The sequence below is a fragment of the Uloborus diversus genome, chromosome 8 (assembly GCF_026930045.1).
Source record: "Uloborus diversus isolate 005 chromosome 8, Udiv.v.3.1, whole genome shotgun sequence".
Taxonomy (NCBI): domain Eukaryota; kingdom Metazoa; phylum Arthropoda; class Arachnida; order Araneae; family Uloboridae; genus Uloborus; species Uloborus diversus.
This window is the reverse complement of record NC_072738.1, coordinates 140,177,866-140,197,842: the sequence shown is the minus strand read 5'-3', so window position 1 is coordinate 140,197,842 and position 19,977 is coordinate 140,177,866. Positions and strand designations below refer to the sequence as shown.

Genomic DNA, 19,977 nt, shown 5'->3' with positions numbered 1-19,977 from the left:
TCTAAACTTTTGAGACAATGTTAATTTTTTGTTACAATGTAAAAACTTGTAAAATGCACAGGTCAACTTTTCATTGCTATAAATATTACATAGTATGCATTGCACCTTAGACTAAAGTAGTCTTAGAAACTGAATAAATAGATTTCGAAATTCGTGTGAATTTGCTCATTGTCTAAACTTTTGCGTCGCGCTGTATTTGAAAATACCTGTATGTACCTTTTTTTCGGCGAATAAAAAATAGGCGCTAAGACATTTTGATTTGCCCTCGAACTTTCATCTTTCGTTCAATGCTATTCAGAATTTTTCTCCTCTGCAAAGATTTGATTTAACTTTTGCTGTTAAGTGAGCTTGCCGGTTTGGGTTTTCAGAAAAATTTCTTTTTGATCGCGGTAGTCCCAGTTTTTACTTCCCGTTTTGCTTTACTTCCCGATAAAAGTTAAATTTGATTAAAGATGGCCAAAAAAGTCTAAAAATAATTATCTAAGAAGGATTATTAAGGATAGTTACTTCGTCACTTGTAATATTGACACGCAAGACGCAAAATGGATATTGGATTGGCTTGAGAGGAATTGTACAACAAGATTCAAACCAAAAAAAAGGACGAAAACAGAAAAAAGAGAAAAAAAAAGAAAAAAAAAAGAGAAACCCTAGCCAATAAAAAGTACATGTGAACAATTTTCAGATTTTTGTTCCTCATTCAACATATCTCTTCTTACTACACTGTAAAAAAATTCCGAAACGTTACTGGTTATTTCAGTGGAACATCTCGGGATTTCACACGTTCTCACCTATTTCTCCGTAAAAACAAGTATCTTCACAAAAAAGTTTCCTGAATCGCTACAAGTTGCACGCGTGCAGACTTTTCACTGTTGTTTAAAATACTTTTAGCAACCAGTTTAAAGATTGAATGAGCGTGTTTATTAAATGTATCGGCCTGAGGCTACTTACGGTCTGCCCAGATTGACTAAGTTCCCAATGAGAGCGAAATAAGTCAATCTACAGCTTTGCAAGGCAAGAATTGTAGGCAACAGATATGCTTGGTTCTTTCTTGCGCAGCTTTGGCCGTGTTCGCTCTGATTTTTATGGAGTCTTCTTGGTAAATCAAGAAGGTTCTAATCAATAACACTAAACCTAATTATTTTTTCTAGAAAGTTTTAGAGACATGAGTGGCTTTAACAGGGAAGATTTCGCACTTCATTAGGAAACTTACAGGTTAATTTCAGAAAGGTTACTGGCTTCGAGCGGAAAACGTTCCTGGTTTTTCCAAGATATGTTACTGGAAGAAATTGGGCACATCAGCTGCCTATTATTTTCCAGGAACGTTTCTGAATCGTTTTTACAGTGTAAAGTCAGTTATAAATATTAACATGTAAGGAATAAAATGTTTTAGTTTATCTGCTTGTGTAATGTCTTATTACTCCTGGTAGAAGGTTATGAACCTAACCTGAAGATAATTACCCCTGGTTAAGTTCATAATAACCATTTGCTCGTAGCATTGAGAATGAACTGTCCTCTAAAACCCTCTAAAAACCAATCAAGGGTTTGAACCCTTTTAAATAGCCGTGATGCTGGGGGGGGGGGGGGGGGAGGGAGAATTTCAGAAATCTGTTGGCTAGCCTAGTTTTATGCCAAAAATTGTTCTGCCAACAAGCTTTGCATATTCACTGCACTGTGAAAACGATTCAGAAACGTACCTGGAAAATAACGGGCAGCTGATGTGCCCAATTTCTGCTAGTAACATGTCTCGCAAAAACCTGGAACGTTTTCCGCTAACATTCAGTAACTTTCCTGAAGTTATCCTGAACGCCTCCTGAAATATTTAGAAATCTTCCCATTTAAAGCCAGTAGTGTCTCTGGAACTTTAGAACAAGCTTGTGTACAGTGGCGCCGACTCCATGGGGCCTGAGGGGGCCCAAGCCCCCTCAAAAATATTTTTGAGGGGGCAGAGCCCCCCCAATAAATCAAGAAAATTATTAGTTATATTATGCTTTCTAAACTCATAAATTTAACTTTTATTTTCTTTCTTTGAAGATAGCTTTTCTTGTAAAATACATTCAGTAACAAGTTAAAACAAATAATTATTGCGGTAGTAAGCAGGTTAACTGAAAACGAGTGGAATGAATAATGATAGTGTTACGGTGCTGCAAGCACACTTAGAATTTGTCCCAGTGCGCGAACTTACGGGTCAAGTCTGTTGCTGGTGGGCAGCGATGCGACGCGCTCATCTAAGTGTTGCTGATCTGGAAAAAATATACGAGGGTTTGATTTGTATATTAAATGAGAGGCGTGATAGTTTTGAATACTTTTGAGTATTGTGTTTAAAAGAAAAATCTTCGCAAAATGAACAAATTCAACATCCTTCGTTTCCTCAGAATCGACGGATACCAAAGAAGTATGAAAACAACGAAGCCACACTTTCAAAATCCCAAAGGGGCCGTGGTAGCCCGATCGGTAAAGTGTCGGATTCGGGGCCGGAGGGTCCTGAGTTCGAACCTCGATGGTCGAAGATCCACCGTCGTCATTAAAGGGGACTGGGCGACGTTAAATATGCTCGTGGTCTCAATGTCCTCCAAGTGAAACAATACCTCTGGGGGTGCTAGCACCAGGTAGCTATTAGCTCCTGGACTAGTTCTAAATTCTCATTAACTGTTCAATCCGGTGATGGTGCTGCCATCTATCGGTATATAAAATAATGGAGGCAAGGCACTTAGTATGCAATCCTCGACATAAATACAGTTGTAGTCAGTTGTGACTCTGAATAGGAATAGGAAATCCCAACGCACTACAAGGCAATACATTGATGAGGTTTGCGAAATGGCGCAACCTGCATTATCGGGCGGTTTACATCAACTGAACTCCCACAGGTTATTGCAGTTGCACAAGAGTGCTTGCTTTTGTTAAACAGAGGTGAAACAAATTTTGAAAAATCAACTGCTTTTCAAAAATGACCTAGACATTGAGAGACTTGCGTTTACATATGAGTATGTTAGTCGATATCACTAATGAAAAAAAAAAACTGGTCTTAAAAAACATGTGTAAATTAAATTACCTTTTTACAAAAAATACTGTGTATGTTTGTATTTATTTTTTCCTTTTTTCAAAGCCAAAAAATGTTTCAGGCTTGTCGAGTTTTCGGGGTTCTAATGTTCATTATATAACTTTGAAATGCTTTAAAATTCACTATTTTTCATCTCAATTTTAGAAAATTTCCCGCTGCAAGACCCTCCGGTATGCCCCCCCCCACACACACAATATATTTTTTTTAGTCCGCGTCTCTGGGAGTGCCCTTCTATGCAAGTCAAGTGCCCTACCTTTTTCAATGCCTAGCTACGGCACTGCACGACTCCCCGTAAAAATGAACAAAAAAATTTCTCTTACTAAGACAAGTGACATGATCTAGTTGAAACAGAAAATTTGTATACCAATTTTTAGATTGTTTTACTTTGAAAACGCCATGTCACATTTGTTTGTTTAAATTATACACACCAGAAAATATGTAAATTGGCATTTTCAAGGAACAAAAATCTGACCTTTATTGGGGGGGGGGGAACCTCCGTGGAAGTACATAACCCCCTAAGCCCCCGGTGATGTCTAGCCCCCTCAATAATTTTTGCAAGTCGGCGCCCCTGCTTGTGTAAGCACCTGTAACATAACTAGGCACCTTCCTGAGTTATCAAGGGAGTTTCGCAAGAAATACTGCAAACATGATCATAGCTTCTCTCTAAGGCTCCTATATAAGGGGAGCTGACTTATCCGACATTTTGGTTCCAAAATTGTCGGGCGAAAAAAATAGTATTTGTGCAAAAGTCTCATTTCAGAAAAGTGGTGTGAAAGCTTTAGATGTGTTGCCTGATTGATGTTTGATTATTTTATTCTGTAGATGAAGACGATTTAATTTATACAAATTAAAAACAGATAAGGTGACAAAATGAGGTTTATTACAGTAAACATTTCTTGATATGTTTTTTTTTTTTTTTGAATTTGTGAACTAAGTAATCTTTCTAGATTTACCTTCAGTGACATTTTACTCAACTTATCATCAATTGCGTTACGACATAGCAACCAGCGAATATTATAACGTATTTATAAATACTAGAAACGAGGTTGGATCCAATTTTGTCTTGGAACCAAAATGTCGGATAAGTCAGCCTGTCCTTTTCAAGGAGCTCTACTTCTCTCTATAGCTAAAAGAGAGAATTTCAAGTAAGCATAGAAAACTTTACCTGGCTGCAGTTTTTGCAAAAATACGTAGTCCATGGACTTTTTGCTCCCTTTGGGAGCTTAAACAGTCTGCACGAGCTGCTGCGGGATTAAATCCAATACAACTTAATAAATGCTTTCAGTTTATTTTTAAACTGGAAGCTAAACATATTTTTCACACCAGCGAGAAGTCTGCATTCGTGCGACTTGTAGCAATTCAGGAAACCTTTTGACAGTGATACTTGATTTTTCCAGGAAGTGGATAAAAAACCATTACAATCCCGAGACGTTACACGGAAATACTCAGTAACGTTTCGGAACTTTTTTACAGTGTGAATGTACCGTTCATACATTAAAATACTGTTTTGAGCTCTCGTTTTAAGAGATCGAAGTATAAATATAAAGTAAAATCAACATTAAATAATGTAGAAATAATCAATTTTATCTACTAGTATTTTGCATGTAAGAACAGTATCATGTCTGCAGTTTTCCCTGAGCTATCTTATTTTACTGGATTTTAAATTTTAAAGATGTTCAATTGTTAGCGTTGGCTTCAGACGGGTTGATATTTTATTTATTTACTGAAGTTAATTAACTTTGGGATGCTTGGTGATTGAGTGAAGTCTGGAGTGATAGAAATGTTCTGATCCATGATTTACTAAACATGATTCCATAAAAGAAAAAAAAAAAACCACAAATTTCCTTAGATGCCGAGTTGCCGAAAAAAAATAGCAGTCACGATTAGATAAGGACCTTCAACTTCGAATATTTCATACAGAGTGTCAGATCGATTAAATTTGGAAGCCTCTGTAACATAAACATCCCTTTATCAGCTGCGTGGCGTCAGAATTTGGCTCGGGCAGCGAAGAGAAAAATTCTGACAGCTTTCTTTTGAATCCCTTGTCTGGTAAAAGGAAATGGAGAATGGAGAGCGGTAAGTAAGTTGTTTCATTTCAAGATTAATTTGGATGAGTTTTTCTTACGTACAGAAGGCACTGTCAGGGGCGTGCCGAACTTAAATTTTTGGGAGGGCGGAAAATCTCAATTTGCAGAATTAATAATAATTTTGCCGAATTGTCGGACAAAATTTGCCGAAAGGTGGTAATTTTGTCGAATAGAATTACAAATTTTGGCGAATGATGGTAAGTTTGCAGAATCGTGAGACAAAGTTTGTCGAAATAAGATGCTTGGGTTTATCAATAGATCTATTTCAAACAAATCCAAAGAAGTTCTTCTGCCCTTATACAGAAGTTTGGTAAGACCTCATTTGGAGTATGCTGTTCAGTTTTGGTCTCCTTATCTTAAGAAAGATATTAATGTATTGGAAAGGGTTCAAAGGCGGGCTACAAGGCTAATAAATGGACTTCCTCAATTAGACTATGATTGCAGGCTTAGAAGGCTAAAAATGTACAGTCTTGAGCAAAAGAAGAGACCGAGGGGACATGGTTCTGTTGTTTAAATTTATTAAAATGAAAGATGTTACGGGGCTGAAGTTTAGCACTGAAAACAGGACAAGGGGTCATTGTTTTAAGCTATTTAAATCTCAGGCTAACATTGATATTAGGAAAAATTATTATTTTAGCAGGGTAGTGGAACCTTGGAACAGCTTACCGGAAGAGGTGGTAATGAGCAAGGGAATAGTTCCGTGGCTTGAATACTCCATCTTGCGGTGGTTTAAGAAATTAGCCAAAGAAGTTAAACATTTCAATTTTGCGGTTAAAAGGTAGATGTCATGTTGGACAGGTCATATCCGTCCTTGGTTTTCCGTTTTTCAGCTGCCATTTGCCAGAGACTACAACGCTTCCTTACGATTTGTTTGGAATTACGGATACTAGTTCAAGTTTTTTATATCGCTCTGTCTTGGTTGGGGGAAGAAGCTTATCAATCGTTGCGAAAAACAAATTTAAATCACAGTAGGGGAGGATGACCCAGAGAGAGCCGGTCAAGCCTTCGTATGCTCCCCTATGGTGTGTAACACTGAACTGAATAGTTCAGATCAGTGGTGTGTAAGCGGCGATGCATACGTATGTCACGTTTACATGAACACCCCCGAGTTTTAATCAGTCCCAGCGAAGCAACAGTGAAGCGGCATGGCGCAACCAAACCTAAAATAATAATACTGAACAAATGAGACATTTCAGAAAAAAAAATGAAGTTTTGTAACTTGTGATTAGTTGAAGGCCAGCTTATTATTATTATTATTACAGTGAAACCTCCCTTAACGGACACTCCCGAATAACGGACACCTCTAATTAACGGACATTTTTGCAAGTCCCAGTCCCTCAGTATAGGCCATTCCATGTAATTAACTCTGAATAACGGACACTCCGAATAACGGACAGTTATTTCACAAAAAATTTCCCTTGCGATCGTAGCACTTCCGGTTTTTTTTCTTTTCGCAGAATATCTTAGTAACTGCTTGCCTTTCAACGCTTTTCATCCTCCACAACTGATATCCCCCCCTCCCGGTCATTTCCTTATCACTGTTTCTTGGAATTAAAAGGGTGGTAATGGGCAAACATGGGCGGATTTACGGGGGGGGGGGCAATGCCCCCCCCCCCCAGTTTTGGGAGGACTTTATGTAGTAACAACAAATCTTCCAAAAATTAAAAAATATATATTATTTTTTCTTTTTTGAATAGTTCAGAAGGGCATGGGTGGATTTATAGGGGGCATAGGGGGAAATGCCCCCCAGTTATGGGAGGACTTTATATAGTATCAACACATCTTCCAAAATCTTAAAACAAAAAAATCATGACTTTTTCTTTTTTGAATAGTTCAATGAAAATGAAGAGAAAAGCGAATGTCCTTTTCTGATGGGAGAAAAGAAAAGGAGAAAAAAAAAAAACGAACATTAAATATACAAATAGTACAGCTGTCACTGGGGTGCTGAAAATGTGTCTACATTCACTATTTTGGACTGAAAACCATTTGGGCAAGTATACGAATGAAAATATAGGCTAAACCGAGCTATACATTAAGCTGCAACACTTATAATAATTGACGATTATTTTAACAAATTAGAACCTAAAGCAAAGGGGGGGAAACTCCCCCCACCTCACCCCATTCGCGCTAACAGAACGATCCACTCGTTGTGATTTGTGTCCACATTTAAAGTATATTTGTGCATAATATTTATGTTCTTAGTAGATTAATTGGCCTTTTGAGAAATTCTAAAAAAGTTTTTTTCCTTCTCCCCCCTCTCCCTCAAAGAAAGAGAGAGAGAAAATAAATACTATCGCAAACTGACTAAATTTCAGTTATCTGAGTGTTTTGATTAAATGAATCTTTTTACTTAGAGGGAGAGTACAATTTTACTTACTTTATAAATACTGTTTAAAAAGTAAGGTCAGTCATAATCATCTAAGTGTAAGTGAATCAGTCCTTGTCATTATGGAAATCTAAATAATTGAGTCATCAAAAGTTTTGGAAAAATTTACTGAAATTTTATAAAAGTCTATAAAAACCTAACAAAGATTGGTAAAATCGTAAAAATCCTTTAACTGTAAAAACTGACGAATTTTTATAAAAATTACAAAAAAATCAAGCAAAAATTTGCAGGTAAGAGTGAATTACAAATGGGACCGAATTTGCCTATAAGATAAACAAGCTATTGCTTAGGGCCCCTGCTTTGAAGTGGGTCCCTAACTCCCAAAAAAAATCATGATTCGTTCCTTAAAAAATGGAAATTGCTTGAAAAAACTAATTTCATTTTTAAGTGCTTGAAAACCTTGAATATTTGGGAAACGTGTGGCTACAAACCTTAAATTTTAAAATTTCTAACAAATGGTAGAGGGGGAGGAATGCCAAAATATGTCAAATTCAGCTCCTTGCCACATCCTGTATTAAAAATGTAAAAATCATGGTCCTCACGTTGGTAACATATTATTTCAAATAAATTTTTGTGACTCACATATTTCATATCTTGCTATTTATTCAATCCCGAATGCAGTATTTTGGAAATTATTTTGTATTGATTGCTTTTATCTTACTTCTTCTGCACATTGTCTATCTGTTTAGCACAGAAAAAAATACTACTTCTATTTCTATTCGTTTTCTGCCCCACTTGCAACTGAAGAAAAGTTGTTGTCATGAGAAATGTTTGGTTTCTTTTTTCTTTTAAATTTAAAATAACTATTTCTCACAAAGTTAGAACAGGACTGTAAAAATTTACAATCAAGTACTAAAATATCAGAGACTGGAAAGTACAAATGAAGTGCATTAAATAATTTTATTTATTCTAGAGTCCTTGAAAATAATTAGATAAGTCTTTGAAAATCCTAAGCAAAATGGGCTCCAATTACTACTGCATATTGTTAATCTGTTTAGCCAGGAAAAAAAATGTTACACTACTTCTATTCCTTTTCTCTATTCCTTTTCGTTTTCTGCACTACTTATAATTAAAAAAAGGTTGTTGCAATGAGAAATCTATCTTTTTCTTTCAAACTTAAAATGGCTGTTTCTTACAAAGTTTGAACAATACTGTACAATTGTATAATCTAGTCATCAATTTCTATGTCTATCCAGTTAACCTTTATAAGGCTTCATAATGCAGAATTTCATATCCATTTTACAAAATTTCCTCCGAGGGAGAAACCCCCTGCCCCCTAAAATTGGAGATGTTCTATTTCCCACTTAAAAGGGAGCCCTGCGTCACTCTCTTGATACCAGCTCCCTCTCTTAAGGTCAATTCAAAAAGGACAGCATGAAAACACACATTAATGAAAACGACACACAAAAAAGTAAAGCATGGACTTATGCAGCACGGGAAACAGACAAAAACATGGGAGTGGGGGGCAATAAAAATGTTGCTAAAAAAAAAAAATCTTGCCCCCCCCCCCCCCAGGAACTCAGTCTTAAATCGGCCTATGTGGGCAGAGGCAGCGATTGGGGCTTAAAAGTTGGGGGCAGAAAAAAAAAAAAGAACTAAAAGACATGGTACTTTTTGCGAGCAGCAAAAAATGAAAAAGAAAAAAAAAAAGTCATTATTTTGTTACGGCTAGTTTTGAGAGTATTGAAGCAGATAAGTGAAAACTGATGTCAGTCTAACAATTAACGTACGTTTTTCTTAAGATTTTAATGAATTTTGTACACAATAACTATTCAAAAGTTAAGAGGGAACTGGGCGCTTTTTCTAACTGGGGCTCTCGAGAGATGCAATTGAGCAGATCGGCGCCGGTAGTAGTCGGCTTTATGGCGCCGTGGTTTCGTTGGGTTGTTTAATTTTTAGACATGAAAAAGATTTGCCCACATTCAAGGTCATATTGCCAACTGTCAATCATGCAATAGTGATAATCGAGATAAAATAAATTAACCATAAAAAGTAGAGAATTTTCGGAAGCACTGAAATACAGTAAAGAATTGAAAAACTTTTTCCTGAGCAAAGGGGACACTGAAGGACTTGCTAAGATAAGTGATTTAAATATTTATATTGAGAAACAGGCTTGTAATGCAAAAAAGAGATGTCAAACTGTTTTAACGGATTAATTAGATAAGTTAATTGATTAAATGCTTTTTAAGACAAGTGTGTGCTGTCAGTATACCTTTATTAAGAAAAAACAGATTAATTACTCTTGACGTAAAATTTAGTAAACCTTTCGCAATTGTTTCCATTGCGTTCTACAAAGGGAACAACAGTACATTTTGAAAAAGGTAAATTAAGTAGTTCCTCCTAATAGCGGACACCTCCCAATAACGGACAAAACTTCTGGTCCCTTGACTGTCCGCTATTCGGAGGTTTCACTGCATTATTATTATTGATTGTCAATAATATTACGTTTTTCTGACACCATCCACCTACAAACTACGATAGTCATTTCGTTTGTTTCTTTTTTAAATTTAAGGTTTAATTATTGAAATGAAAAACGTGCCTTTGGGCAAAGCGGATATAGGATTTAATCATATATATTTATTTATAATTTCTTGACTCGTGTGCTGACTTAGATTTTCTATTTTAATTGGAGAAGTATAACTTTAAACATTTATTTTTTAGAATGGCCATTTATTAGTCTATTGATTTAATAAGTTATTTCTTTATGTTTCATAAACAAATGTGCTGACTTTAAATTGGATCAGTACAACTGTTTTATAATTTTTTATATAATGGCAGGCAGCTAGTCAACTTTTTTTTGTTATTTAAATCTTCATATTTGATTTTCAAATGTACCAAACTACAATTAGTTAAGCTTATTTTCTTTGGGCTCCCTGGTAGGGCAAAGCGGGTTTTTCAAATGTTTGTAAAGTTTGATAACAAATAAATATTGGGTAAAAAATAATACAAAGATCTCTTTTTATTTTGAAGTTCAAGAACATTGCTAGGAAATAAAACCGAAATGGTTACGATAAAAATCCACAAACTACAATTTTCGAGCGTTCTTCGAAAACCATACTCGATTTGGGCCAGTCTCCCCTAATTGTGAAGTTAACTGATAATAAAGTTAACAAACTTCAAGGCTAACCAGGAAAGCAAGCGAATACTGTAATCATTAAAAAGAAGTTTAAATAGGTAGCAAATAGGTTGTCGAGATGTAAGGTCGTAAAATCTACCGAAATTTCAAGAAATTTGAAAACTTGGAAAGAAATTTATCAAGCAATTTCACATACTGCATCCATGCGTGAAAGATGACTTCCATTACTCACTGAAGCTCGTTAATTTTGGCAACTTTTATTGAAATTTCAGTTGGCTATAAGACCTTATATTTTGATAACGGGGACACATGGGCAAACAACTTATGCGTCCAGAAACATGTTTAACAATGCACTTTCGATTGCCACTTATTTATTTTTCATTATTGCATTATCGTGTGACTTCCTGGTAAGAAGAGTGGAATTTGGGCTTTTGAAACTTTCCTGGTCATCAATTTAAATCCTTTTTAAAAGCTTTTGTCGCCCTATATATGTATTCCGTCTTAAAAAAATTTGATATCTTGAATTTTATGTTCTACTGACCTGTGCAGTTTTGTGCCTGTTTGTTATAACCAACATAACATAAGTTTACTTCATTTCCATGACAGTTCCCTATTGCATTATGAATGTTTATTTTCCCCTTATTTTTATTTTCAGAGCAACGGAATTTGCCAAAATATGAATAAAAAACACGTCACGCAGAAAAAAAAATCGAAAAGGTTATCAATATGATTTAAATTACTGAAAGAACTTATCGAACTCCGCCCAAATATGAACGAAAAGTCGAAAATCATAAAAAACCTCGTCGCCTTAGCTTTCGGACACTTCCTGGTCTTCACAGCTTTCGACTCCTTGAGCAACCTCCAAAGTACCGTCAATCAAAAGGGTGGTCTTGGCATCGCCTCTCAATCTGTGATTTACGCCTGTTTCACCATCTCATCCTTTTTCCTTCCAACCTATTTCATCAAGAACTTCGGCTGCAAGAAGACCCTCATCATATCCGTCTTCAGCATCTGTCCCTATGTAGCAGCAAACATGTACCCCACGTGGTCGACCCTCATCCCCTCTGCAGTGCTAAGTGGACTAGCGTTTGGCCCACTATGGGCGGCTAGGAGCACCTACGTCAACGACATTAGCTTCCAGTACTCGGGCTACACGAAGGCTTCCATCAGTGTGGTCAATGCCTGGTTTTTCGGACTGTATTCTTTCTTCCACGAAAATGCAGAGATTTGGGGAAACGTGATATCTTACACAGTTCTTAGAAATCACCAAGATCTTGACCATTTTGAAACTAACGAAACATCATATTTTTGCGGTTCCGATTACTGTCAGAGTGGAGTGGTAATTGAGAATCCGAATCTGCAACCACCATCAACAGAAAAATGGAATACGCTTACTTTGATTTATCTTTGTTTTGTGCTCGTCGCTGGAATTGTCGTAATGTTCGTTTTGGACCCTCTTCAGAGCGACGACTCCAGCAAAGACGAATCTTCTGACAAAGGTTTCTCTGCCGATTTGTTAATTGCTACATTGAAGCATATGAAAAATAAGAACCAGCTGCTTCTTGTACCATTGTCGTTTTATTGTGGTCTTGCTGACGGCTTTTACAACAGCGATTATACAAAGGTAATAATATTTTCTTTTCTCGTTTTATTTGTTTCAAAGTGAATGCTATTTCATGAAATAACGTGGCACGCATATCATTACTATGTTTAATAGATTTTTCGATTGTATGAGTTAATGCTAAAGCTGTTTTTCTGAAAATAACCCTAAAATGCGGAATATGCACTATGGGATAGAAAAAAAAATCAGGAACGTATCATTAAGTAACGAGCAGCTAGTCCGACTAATTTCTGCCAGTAACATAAATGGCTAAAAACAGAAATGCTCCTTGCTAAAAGTCAGTGAACCTGCAATGTTCCTGAAGAATTCAGTAACTTGCCTAATTAAAGTTAGTTGTGTTTCTTGAGTAAATCAGAAACATTGAAAAATATTGAGATGCGTTCATAATAATAGCATGCTACATTTCTAATTTACACCGAAAGCTCCTGGTGCAAATAAGGCCGGAGCTTATGCAGAATTGAAAGCAAATAACGAACAGCTCATTCGCCAGCAATAAGTGCCAAGCTACAATATCCAGGGACTGAACTTCGTCCCCGTTTGAAGCTCAGTCATTGTGGAGGATCCGTAGAACAGCTGATGGCGAAGCACCTATGAATAAACTGAATCCATCTTTAAATTGCTAGCTAAGAGTATTTTTTATATGAAAGAAAATTCTGTTTTCATGAAACTTATAACGATTCAGGAAACGTTTCGCAAATGTACATGTTTTTCACAGGAAACTGGTGGAAAGCCGTGAAATGCCCAAAAATATTCTGTAACGTTTCGAAATTTTTCCACAGTGTGGTGCTAATAGTACATCCTGATTAATCTAACCTTTCCCATGGAATTAATGTATGTCGAAGTGCTTCGGACTGACAATTAAATGTTTTGGGTCGTATAAACCTGGTAATCTAATTATATAAATCCTTCTGATGATTAAGTTCAGTATCAACTCATAGCACCTAAATTTAATTTATAAGAACCATTTGCTGCTTGTACCGCAGTCATTTTCTTGTAAGCTTCCTGATGTCTTCTACAAGAGCTATTGCACAAGGGTAATAACATTTATTTTTTTCCATTCAAACGTTTAGAATTGAAATATAAATGAACGATTTTTTATAATATAGAGGAGTTAATACTATTTTCTGTAAGTTACCACCTTAAGACCAGGGCAAATACATGAAATACACCGCCAGCTCAATCAATTCCAGAACTTACTGAAAATACCCTGCCTTGCCTTCAATCTTCGAGTTGAACCGAACCATCGCTTCGGTCACTCGTCTGGTCAGAGCTAATTCTATATTAGCTACCAGTTTGTTTAGCACTCTTGGCTTCCTTATTTAAACGTAGAAAAATTGAAATTGTTGACTGTTTTGTGAGCTGTAAACTACTAATAGTAAGTCCAATCAAAATCTGTTTAAAAATTTTGTTTTAACCTTACTCAGTTAAACCATTAAATGCAATCACTGCTGTCATAGAGGTTAGGTACTTTTAAGATATCCGACGTTGGTTTCATAGTGCTTTATCTATGTAAGATATATTGTAGGTATAAATAAAAATGATAAAAAAAATCACAAACCCCATATTTCTCTTTCTTTATAATAGCAATTCAATTAGGGGTTCAAAGAACATTTGGAAGAATAACATTCAAAGCTCTAACCATCATAAAGAACCATTTCACTAACAGTGTTAGCAAAAGTAAGTTATGGATTAGTTTTTTAAAGCTTCAAAGAGAGCCACAAAAAAACAAGAATCATAAAAGAAAATAAAATGAGAAATAAAGTATATTTTAAGGAATAACTTATGGAATATATGTAATATAAAATTAAAAACAACATATCTGTGTTGTTGTGTTATTTAGGCTTTGTCAACAGCAACAACACATGCCTGTAAAATACAACATATTAAACTAAAGTACTGTCCATAAATGATGACATACTTTTTTTCAATACTTCTCACCCTTCCCCCTTCGTCACAAAATGCCCCCCCCCTCCGATTGTCACATGTCACAATATTTTTCAAAAATATATTCTTATAATAAATGTGTTGTGTCACACTTCTTGTTACCCATTTCCACCCCCTTGTCACAAACCGATATAATTCAGAAAACCCACCCCTCCCTCCTCAATGCCCAATACCATTTGTGGACAGCCCTTATCACATCAAGGAGTCACCTGCCCAAAATGACATTACAGTTGGGGAACTCATTTTTGGTCCTATGCTGGTTGGTCTAATGACCACAACCGAATAAGAACTTATGCTCAATGAAGTGTAAAATTTTATAGACGGATTGGACAAACTTAGATGAAATACATAAGAGTGATTTATTTTAAACTAGTGGTAACCGCACGGCTTTGCCCGTAATAGAAAAATTAAAAGGTCTTTTGGTTCGCCTGTATATTTACAATTAATGTATGGTGAATTTTCTCGCCAATTGGCTTGTACCCACACTGTAAAAAAATTCCGAAACGTTACTGGGTATTTCCGAGTTACGTTTCGGGATTTTAATGGTTTTAACCCACTTCCTGGAAAAATCAAGTATCATTGTCAAAAAGTTTCCTGAATTGCTACAAGTTGCATGAATGCAGACTTTTCACCGTTGTGAAAAAGATTTTTATCTCCCAGTTTAAAGATTAATTTTGCTTATATATAAAGTGTATCGGCTTCAATACAGTTGCGGTCCGTCCATGCTAAGTAAGCTCCTAAAGGAAGCGAATAAGTATGGACTACGCTGCTTTGCAAGAATTGCAGGCGAGTAAAATTCTCGTTACTTACTTGCAATTCTGGCTTAGCTTTGACCATGTTTGCAATAATGCTCTTGGAACTTCCTTGATAAATCAGGAAGATGCTAAGCTATTATATTATACCTTCGTAAGTTTACTCTAGTTTTCTAGAGACACAACTGGCTTTAAACGGGAAGATTTCTGAATTTTTCAGGAGGCTTCCAGGATAATATCAGGAAGCTTACTGAATTTTAGCGGAAAACGTTCCTGGTTTTTTAAAGATATGTTACTGGCAGAAATTGGGCACATCAGCTGCCTATTATTTTCCAGGAACGTTTCTGAATCGTTTTTACAGTGCATGTTACGGTTCCACGTTATGATAATTTCGTATCTCGCCAATTGGCTTGAGACCATGTTACGGTTCCACGTTATGCTAATTTCGTAATTTTCTCGTCCATCTTATGATAATTTTGTTATTAAAATTAGAATAGGAAAAGAACAAAATCGAATTTTCGAAAAATCGCTTCGAGGTGCACACCCCCATGCTACAAAATTACTTTGTGCCAAATTTCATGAAAATCGGCCGAACGGTCTAGGCGCTATGCGCGTCACAGAGATCCGGACAGAGAGACTTTCTGCTTTATTATTAGTAAAGATATTTCATTCCTTCATGCAAAAAAATTGGACTAGTGATCTTTCTTCTTTTCTAGTCCTACGTGGCCTGTGAATGGGGCATCTCACAAGTGGGCTTTGTGACCACTTGCTATGGAGTGGTAAGTGCTGTGATGGATTGTTCATCAGGTCTTCTCGTCAAACATCTGACGCGGGTTCCTGTCTTCCTGATCGCCGCTGCATCTCACTTCTCCATGTTTATTGTTCTCCTCGCCGTCAAGCCCTCTACCGGCAACTTCTCCGTCTTCTTCGCGCTGTCTGGAATCTATGGAATTGGCGCTAGTGTCTGGTGGTCGCAGATTACGGGTAAGCAACTGCCTTACTTTCCTAAATTGTCAATTTCTACTATGGTGAAAGATCTGGTTCAACCTTTCACCGAGAAACAGTGCTCATTTGTTGCAGCCGTCATTTGGTACTGTAAAAAAATTCCGAAACGTTACTGAGTATTTCCGTGTAACGCTCCGGGATTTCAGTGGTTTTTATCCACTTCCTGGAAAAATCAAGTATCATCGTCAAAACGTTTCCTGAATTGCTATAAGTGGCACGAATTCAGACTTCTCCCTGCTGTAAAAAATATTTTTAGCTCCCAGTTTAAAGATTAACTAAGCGTCTTTATAAAGTGTATCGGCTTCAGTTCGACTGTGGCTGGTCTAGACTGATAAGGCGTCCAAAGGGCATAAAGCAGTTAATGGACTACGTAGCTTTGCTAGAACTGTAGGCGAGTAAAATGCTTGATACTTGCTTGCAATTCTGTCTTAACTTTAGCCATATTAGCAATACGGCTTTTGGAGCTTTCCAGAAAATGCAGGAAAGTACCAAGCTATTATATCATACTTTAAAGTTCTAGAGACGCGACTAGTTTTAGGCAGGAGGATTTCTGAATATTTCAGGAGGTTTCCAGGAAAATTTCAGAAAGGTTAATGAATTTTAGCGGAAAAAGTTTCTGGCTTTTGTAATATATGTTACTGGAAGAAATTGGGCACATCAGCGGCCCATTATTTTCCAGAAACGTTTCTGAATCGTTTTTACAGTGTACTGAGTTGAAGCCTTATGATGGTACTATTTGTTTCACCATGCCACCATAATGGTTCAGCTTAGTTCCAGTTTTTATCGCCGCAGTTGTATGAGCACTATTTCATTGCAAAACGTTGAACTAGAATGTTTACCACTATAGAGTGTGAAAGCACATTATGAGTTTTTGAAAAACACATTTCGAAGTCTTATTTACCATTTTTGGAGTAGTGGGGAAAAAAAATGCAGCAGAAATGGAAGACAGCAACAAAGGAGAGAGCCTTGTGGCTGTTACATAGGGATAGAACATCTTTGTAAAGCTAGCCGATGACGTTGCGAGAGGCTATGATGCAAGGATCGCCACGATGGTTACCCAGGGCTTTCACCACTACGCCAGAAGAAGTCCATGAGCTAGTAAAAAAGAACAAATTATATATTAGCCTTGCAAGGGGCAACTGCTCCTCGATTCATGTGTCAAGTTATTAATTTCGTAAATCACCGCATTCAAGATCTAGAACTGCGAATTGCAATCAACGACTTGCTTCTTCAAGTTTATTGATTTGTGTATTGAGAGTACTCTCAAGTATTTTTTTCCCTAATGTTTGAAAATGTATTAATAGTTCTGATATGTATACTGAAATAGTAATATGTAAGCAGTTGGGGCAAACCTAACCTGGCAGTATCTTAATGCTACGGTTAGGATCTGCAAAGTCTTCATAATGATGTCAGGTTAAGTTTTTTTTTTTTTTTTTTTTGTACAATTTTGTTTTCCACTTGCTACTGCATTAATTTTATTTTGCTTTTTGTTTGCAGCATTCTATGGTGTTATATTCAAAGAAAACGAAGAAGCCGCCTTTTCTAACTTTTATTTCTGGAGCTCTTTAGGATTTTCAATTGCGTATGCCTACAGTGACTCTCTGTGTACCTACGTGAAGATTTATATCTTGCTGGTGCTTCTTATTGTTGCAATTGTGTTTTATGTAACTGTAGAATTAAGTCTTCAAAGGAATAACACAATAGAAGAGAAAATGCAAACGCAAGTAATACAATAAAGATTAAATAAGTGGAAATATATAACAAGTATTTCATTGCTCATTTTATTGTAATAGAAAGAGTAATAAAGGAATTCCCGCTGTGCTTAGACTTCTTAATGGACACTATGATTGAAACATAAAAATTTCTATATCATCTTAGAAGGTTTTATTCCTATAGGGAAATGAAATTTTGGGTCGTGATCGCCTGATGGGTAAGACGTCGTACTCATGACTGGAGAGTCATCGATGCCAATTGAGTGAAGATCCTCCATGGTCATCAGTGGTGTTTGGTACACGTAGAATCTGTCAGGGTCTCAAAAGATCCCGCAATGAATCAATACCTCTGAGAGTATAAGAGCAGCGATTTTTCGGCCTTTGGATCAAAACTTTGATCTTCGTTAGTTATAGCGCTGCCATCTAATATGTGTTCTCTTAGAAATGCCACTTCTCTTCCCCACTGCTGTACTAAAGGTTCTCCATTTTCAAGGGCGCTCATATGCAAAATTTTAAGGGGGGGGGAGCTTAAAAATTTTCCCAATGGTTTAGCAGAATATTTTCCCCATGGAAATCGATTTCAGTACAGATTAGAGATATTAAAAATTTGACCATTCTTAATCACTTATTCATTAATGGCTGGAAAAGAAATTTTTATAAATTTTTGTAAAGAAAAAAAGCACTAAAAGCAATAAAGTTCTCATTTCTGAGGGGAGGGGGGCTCATTCCCCCCCCCCTTTATATGGGCGCCCTTGTCAACTTTTGAATTTTTTTACAACGTAATTGCTATTTTGGTAGATTAAATTATTTTTTGTTTGTTTGACCACTCATCGTGCCTCAGTGAGAATCAATTTTGATGATTCTTTTATGGATAGGGATGGTCAAACTTTGCCTCCCATTTTTTTGATCGAGGGCCACAGGGCCGGATTTGGAAGTGTGGAGACCCCTAATCAGGGTTCGAAAAGATCATCATATTTTAGAAAATATCCGATGCGTTGATATATATATATCCGAATATTTTGATATATATGCATGCATCCGATATTTTCGATCAGCACTTTAATAGTAAATACATCCTGAAGTTACTGCTATTTATTTTTTTATATTATTATTATTATTATTTATAGGGGAGAAAAAACGTAAAATTTGCTGACCCGTGAACGTTAGGATATCTTGTAAAAATTTTATTGTGAGGGCCCCTTTGTTGTGGAGGCCCCAGGGCAATAGCCCCGCCTCAGAGCCTGATTACCGCAGGGGCATGCGGGGCACAGGCCCCTCCTCTTAGATTTCAGGGGGACCCAAAATCCCCTTTATTTATCATGTTAATTAAAAATAAATAATAATTTCCCTCAGAATCTGGAGTACAATGATGTCATTGATATTTTTGCAAATGCTAAGCAAGGAAAAAAATCTCTTATTTGTTGATAAAAATTCCCCTTAAAATCTTGATCTCTGTGCAAATCCTAAAACCACTCCAAGTTTAGTCTGTATTTATTATTAAAAGTTATATCAGAGATAACTTTAATATTTACGGTTTACTGCAACGGGCAAAGTGCAACTACATCTTTAATAATTATTGTACACTATATCACTTCTACTTTTTAAATATATAGTACTATATTTTGATATGAGGTACCACCAAATTTTGCATGGCTGTGCTAATATGCAAGTATCGAAATATTTTATAGCTTTATTACGTAGAATAAGCAGGAATAGGAGGGGTGGGGCACAAAATGAATTTCATACCCAGTGTTCTCCAAAACCTTTGTCGGGCCCTAAGGGGACCCTGAAATAGAATTGTGCCCCATGTCCAATGTCAGAATGATCAGGCTCTGCCCCGCCTGCCCTCCCCTAAATCCGGCCCTGGAGGGGCCAAGTAGGATTTTAATCCCGAATAACTTTTATACGTAGAGTGCCTAAATTTAGATTTCGAAATTCGTCATTCATGCTGCCATCTAGTGAAGATACAAGTAGAAAAAACTTAAAGCTTCAATCACAAGTTCTAGAGTTATTTAGGATGGAGGATCAAAATTAATTTCTCTAAATGCTAAATGTCTTCCCAAAAAAAAAAAAAAAACACTCATAAAAAAAAAGAAAGGAAAAGAGAAAGAAAATAAGGAGAAAAAAAGGAAAAACAAAAACAAACATTTATAGCCCTTATTCATCTAGCTTCGAAACAAGATTTGAAAATTGAGAAAAATATTGAGATAATCTGTTTTTCTTCTTCTTCGTTATTGTTCTTCACAACTGGCGATGTAAAATCAAATTATGAGCATATAGTTGGTGTTAACCTAACTCGGCAGCGTTGTAATGTTGTGATTAGAATTAGCCTTCAC

The 19,977-nt window shown here is 36.3% G+C and overlaps 1 protein-coding gene across 1 annotated transcript; it reads left to right on the top strand.

The window, feature by feature from the left end:
• Positions 1–5,099: 5,099 nt before the first annotated feature.
• On the top strand, positions 5,100–17,750 carry LOC129228239 (UNC93-like protein). Its single transcript, XM_054862907.1, has 4 exons — positions 5,100–5,134; positions 11,263–12,231; positions 15,641–15,908; positions 17,427–17,750. The coding sequence occupies exons 2-4, from the start codon at positions 11,377–11,379 to the stop codon at positions 17,663–17,665; spliced, it is 1,362 nt and encodes a 453-aa protein (XP_054718882.1). The 5' UTR covers positions 5,100–5,134; positions 11,263–11,376; the 3' UTR covers positions 17,666–17,750.
• The last annotated feature ends 2,227 nt before the right edge of the window (positions 17,751–19,977 follow it).